Genomic DNA, 6,042 nt, shown 5'->3' with positions numbered 1-6,042 from the left:
AACCAGCAAGGTGACTTGTGTCATTTCCAAAATAAAGTATAAAATAAAATAAAACATAATGTAACAAAAATAATTATCTGGAGTGTGTCATCTCTTTTAAATGCTGTCGTCCACGTTGTGGACTACAACCCTTTTAAAACACACAGACCCTCAATTTGACCAGCAAGGTGCCTAAGTGCAGAGACAAGGTGTATAGGGAGAGATGGAGAAAGGGGAAGAGGTAATGGGGTTGAGGCACAGAGGGGAAAGAAGAGGGTTGAGGTTTACATAGAGATAGAGATTAAATAGGCAGGTGTATGGGAAGGGAATATTTTTGAAGTAACAGTTGAAGAAAGTATAGAGAGAGAGTAGGAAGAAAATATAATTATATTACATTGGTATATTAGTCGATTTGTTAATTCGATGTTATTGGAGGAGGTGTGGGTGGAGAGTTTATTTATTTTATTTTTATTGTTTTATTTTTGGGGGGTAGATCAGCATTAATATTGCAGATAGATTGTAACTTCCATCAATGTAATTGTCTGCATCACTTCCAATCACCCATATGTTTTTTTTTTATCTCGCAAATAAATATATATATATACATACATACATACATACATATAAATACATATCCTTTTAAAAAATATATTTCCCTTTATTACTTTCCAACCCCACCACCCCTTCCCTAATTGGAGTAAACTAGTGAACAACAACGCTTAGGCCTCCACTTCCAGTTTATACATACTATATACATTTTATGGACACAGTCAATTTTACAATTATTATATTTTGTTTGTTTTTACTCCTGAACTTCCTCTACCCTCAACCTCTCCGATCATTTTCATGATGTCCATCAAGTTTGCTTCTATATGCCATATATTTATAATCAAATCAAATTTAATTTGCCACATGCGCCGAATACAACAGGTGTAGACAATGCTTACTTACAAGCCCTTAACCAACAATGCATTTTTAAAAGTAAAAAAATAAAAGTGTTAAGTAAAAAATAAAAGCAAATAACTAAAGAGCAGCAGTAAAATAAAATAACAGTAGGGAGGCTATATACAGGGGGTACCGGTGCAGAGTCAATGTGCGGGGGCACCGGCTAGTCGAGGTAATTGAGGTAATATGTACATGTGGGTAGAGTTAAAGTGACGTGTACATATTACCTCAATTAACTGTGCTCTTTCACAAAGCTCTCAACATATAACCTATATAATTATTATGGACACAGAATGCTTTACATTAGTTATCTTGTTGTTATTAGTTGTTGTTAGTTATTATTAGTCCCATCCTTCAGCTCCATTCAACACCTCCCATCTATCTCTTAACACCATCCATATTGCGGAGAGTTAATGTTAATAAATTAGGTACACTGGTACTGATAACATACAAATAAATCCATGGTCGACCAATAACACAATGGGATTTAGTATGTTGAGCACAACCAATCCAATAAGTGACTAATTGGAAACCATGGAGACAACAGGAGTAGGTTGACATTGAGACATATTGATCAATACAGTGGGGAAAAAAAGTATTTAGTCAGCCACCAATTGTGCAAGTTCTCCCACTTAAAAAGATGAGAGAGGCCTGTAATTTTCATCATAGGTACACGTCAACTATGACAGACAAATTGAGAATTTTTTTTCTCCAGAGAATCACATTGTAGGATTTTTAATGAATTTATTTGCATATTATGGTGGAAAATAAGTATTTGGTCACCTACAAACAAGCAAGATTTCTGGCTCTCACAGACCTGTAACTTCTTCTTTAAGAGGCTCCTCTGTCCTCCACTCGTTACCTGTATTAATGGCACCTGTTTGAACTTGTTATCAGTATAAAAGACACCTGTCCACAACCTCAAACAGTCACACTCCAAACTCCACTATGGCCAAGACCAAAGAGCTGTCAAAGGACACCAGAAACAAAATTGTAGACCTGTACCAGGCTGGGAAGACTGAATCTGCAATAGGTAAGCAGCTTGGTTTGAAGAAATCAACTGTGGGAGCAATTATTAGGAAATGGAAGACATACAAGACCACTGATAATCTCCCTCGATCTGGGGCTCCACGCAAGATCTCACCCCGTGGGGTCAAAATTATCACAAGAACGGTGAGCAAAAATCCCAGAACCACACGGGGGGACCTAGTGAATGACCTGCAGAGAGCTGGGACCAAAGTAACAAAGCCTACCATCAGTAACACACTACGCCGCCAGGGACTCATATCCTGCAGTGCAAGACGTGTCCCCCTGCTTAAGCCAGTACATGTCCAGGCCCGTCTGAAGTTTGCTAGAGTGCATTTGGATGATCCAGAAGAGGATTGGGAGAATGTCATATGGTCAGATGAAACCAAAATAGAACTTTTTGGTAAAAACTCAACTTGTCGTGTTTGGAGGACAAAGAATGCTGAGTTGCATCCAAAGAACACCATACCTACTGTGAACCATGGGGGTGGAAACATCATGCTTTGGGGCTGTTTTTCTGCAAAGGGACCAGGACGACTGATCCGTGTAAAGGAAAGAATGAATGGGGCCATGTATCGTGAGATTTTGAGTGAAAACCTCCTTCCATCAGCAAGGGCATTGAAGATGAAACGTGGCTGGGTCTTTCAGCATGACAATGATCCCAAACACACCTCCCGGGCAACGAAGGAGTGGCTTCGTAAGAAGCATTTCAAGGTTCTGGAGTGGCCTAGCCAGTCTCCAGACCTCAACCCCATAGAAAATCTTTGGAGGGAGTTGAAAGTCCGTGTTGCCCAGCGACAGCCCCAAAACATCACTGCTCTAGAGGAGATCTGCATGGAGGAATGGGCCAAAATACCAGCAACAGTGTGTGAAAACCTTGTGAAGACTTACAGAAAACGTTTGACCTGTGTCATTGCCAACAAAGGGTATATAACAAAGTATTGAGAAACTTTTGTTATTGACCAAATACTTATTTTCCACCATAATTTGCAAATAAATTCATAAAAAACCCTACAATGTGATTTTCTGGATTCATTTTTCTCATTTTGTCTGTCATAGTTGACGTGTACCTATGATGAAAATTACAGGCCTCTCTCATCTTTTTAAGTGGGAGAACTTGCACAATTGGTGGCTGACTAAATACTTTTTTTCCCCCACTGTATGTCAAAGCACTTCTATGCCTGAGGCAGTTTTGGAGTGAAAACAGAGCGGGATTACCATAGCGAGAGAGAACGAGAGAGAGAGAGAGAGAGAGAGAGAGATAGGGGGGAGGGGTTGCACTGTAGTCTCCCCTTAGCCTTGCCGGGGGTGTGACGCTGTGGTTATCTGTCTGATCTGGTTTGCTATAGGCTTTTTATTGATCACAGGCTGGGTGAGGGTAAGGATGATGGGTTTGATTAGATGCCCCACGTCTGTGTGTCTGTGGCCAGTGGTCAGTCGGACTGTTGAATGGTAATACCGTTACATCCTGGGGCCAGTTCCCAGTCCAGCCCAGTTAACACCAGACAATCCAAAACACCATGGACCGATCCCAGTGATTCCAGTCTACTGTTTAGCATTCAGTCTAACGGTAATAAATGTTTATTCACCCAGCAGTCTCAGCACTGTTAGTGGTAGAGACAGTAAAGTAGAACAGATGTTTATGTGTGTGCAAAGTCCCACACATCACAATCAATGCACCAATTAATGATATAGCAACACTAACTATAGGTTGAAAACAAATACCAAACTATGTGTTAATAGAAAACATATACAATTTGTAATTTGTGTTTTAGCTATACAATAAAATACACCGTGAAAGTAATGTCAGCCGAATTACGGTAAACCCAAAATGATCGTGGATCAATCCTTGCAATATCCCAATCTACCTCTGGATGGAGCCTTGCCACCATGAGAAATCTGAACCATATTCTGAATACAAGTACAGTATCTTCACAAGCTGGCAACACAAAAATGTCCTAACAACAGGCAATAACCCCAAGTGTGTTATGCTAACCACCCATGAGACTGATCCATTAGCAATATATGTATTTTCCTTAACAGCAGGAACTACTCATTTGAACATAATTACTTTACAATATAATAACTACAGTGTGTTACCGTACAGTCCGTTTGAAAAACATAATAGATAATAAATAATAACACTGTCCGATCTTGTTGAGGTGTAAGTCAATCCACAATGTCAATTAAAGCAATCCTTGACCAAAAGGTAATGCTCCTACCATAGATAATGCCCCAGGCAGTGTGCTGGGGATATGTGGTCCTCTGTAGCTCAATTGGTAGAGCATGGCGCTTGTAACGCCAGGGTAGTGGGTTCGATCCCCGGGACCACCCATATGTAAAAATGTATGCGCACATGACTGTAAGTCGCTTTGGATAAAAGCGTCTGCTAAATGGCATATTATTATTATATTATTATGCTGTGGTGGTGTGTGTATGTGTGTGGGTGCACGCGTGTGTGTGGATGCATGCATCCATGTGTGTGCGTGCGTGTGTGCCTGCTTTGAGGACAAGACTGTCAGAAGCTGGAGTGTGGTGTACAGACCTGGGGCCCACTAGGCTCCCTCTCAACACTAGGCCTGCTAGCAGGCTTGCGGTAAGTGAGCCGGCGACAGAAGTGTCCGCTGAGCAGGATGTAGATGAAAGGGTTAATGCTGCTGGCGGCGTAGCTGAGGCACACTGACAGGTAGTAGCAGGTGTAGTAGGCTAGCGTGGGCTGCCGCACTGTTAAGTTGACCAGCTGGAGCATGTGGTAGGGCCCTACGCTCAACAGGAAAACTGCCACTAGGACCAGAACCATCTTGGTGAGGCGGATGGCTCGCACCCGGGATTGGTTGTTAGCACTGAAGCTGAGGAGGGGAGAGGAACCAGGGGCAGGGGTTAGTGACAATAATGACCAGCACGGAAGCATAAATAAAGAAGTTCCCACCTGCATCAGTTAAGATATTATTCTTTCTATAATTTTGGTTTACTGAGTGGATAACCTTGTCCTCAGGCTCAATTTCTACTGACAGAGAGAGAGAAAGAGCTAATGACTAGATTACTGAGTGGAGGTCATGGTTTCTTAATTTTCTCCAGCATAGAACTGTTTTAATGTCATTTCTTTTTAGAACACCCACCAAAACCTGTAATTTCATACCTGTGGGCATCTCTATTTCTAGTGCCTCACATTTACTGTATCTAGTACCTCTGTGTGTCTCTGTGTCTATATTTAACTATCAGCCTCTGTCACGGTTGATGACCACGACCACACGCTCTGCCACTAGAGATACCATATGATCTCGCCCTGCCCAGGGTATGACGTTATTCAGCCTTGCTCTATGCACGCCATTGTGCCCGCTGGGCAGCTGCCAGCGAGGATGACTCACCGCCATTCCCTCTTGTTCTTCAGGTACATCCTCCAGGTATAGCACAGGATCAGCATGTAACAGGTGAGGATAAGGGGCAGGGGCAGAAAGAAAGATGTGATGGTCTGATAGAGGGTGTACCTGGGGGGAAGAGAGAGAGCGAGAGAGAGAGAGAGAGAGAGAGAGAGAGAGAGAGAGAGAGAGAGAGAGAGAGCGAGAGAGAGCGAGAGAGCATGTGTATCAGCTTGCAGTAGCTACAGTACCATCCAACTGGGCAAAAACTGGTTGAATCAATGTTGTTCCCATATAATTTCAACCCAAACAATCTATGTGATGAATGCTGAATCAACGTGGAAAACTAATTGGATTTGCAAAAGTCCTCAACGTAAGGGCATTTCATATTTTTTTCACCCAACTTTTAACCTAAATCCAATGACATGGTAAAATTGTTTGTAGATTTCACGTTGAATTCACGTTAGTTGACAACTAAACCAAATGTCAATCAAAATTAGACGTTGAACTGACATCTGTGCCCAGTGGGATGTCCCACTTCTATGAATACATTTGATCATTAGATAGAATGTAGGAACTGTAGCTAAACACTTTTTCACACTGTTAAAAGTGTATTCACAGTGTTATTCAGTCTCCAGGATTACAGTAATTACAGTGAAGGGTGTGAGTAACGAAGCACTCAAGTAGCAGGTGTTAATGTTCTACCACTGAGTAATACTATGCTTGAAAGCGG

The 6,042-nt window shown here is 41.7% G+C and overlaps 1 protein-coding gene across 1 annotated transcript in view; it reads right to left on the bottom strand.

Moving 5' to 3' along the window:
• Positions 1–4,453: 4,453 nt before the first annotated feature.
• The window catches only part of LOC121555951 (melanin-concentrating hormone receptor 2-like), a 47,080-nt gene continuing 45,491 nt past the window's right edge, over positions 4,454–6,042 (bottom strand). Inside the window, exons 4-5 of the mRNA XM_041869793.2 lie at positions 5,319–5,438; positions 4,454–4,793 (exon numbers count right to left, since the gene is read on the bottom strand). Coding sequence (XP_041725727.1) covers positions 4,469–4,793; positions 5,319–5,438 — 445 coding nt within the window. The 3' untranslated portion in view covers positions 4,454–4,468. The remainder of the gene's footprint in view (positions 4,794–5,318; positions 5,439–6,042) is intronic.

This window comes from Coregonus clupeaformis, unplaced genomic scaffold, assembly GCF_020615455.1.
Source record: "Coregonus clupeaformis isolate EN_2021a unplaced genomic scaffold, ASM2061545v1 scaf1400, whole genome shotgun sequence".
Taxonomy (NCBI): domain Eukaryota; kingdom Metazoa; phylum Chordata; class Actinopteri; order Salmoniformes; family Salmonidae; genus Coregonus; species Coregonus clupeaformis.
The sequence above is the reverse complement of the archived record's forward strand: the minus strand, read 5'-3'. Positions and strand labels throughout refer to the sequence as shown.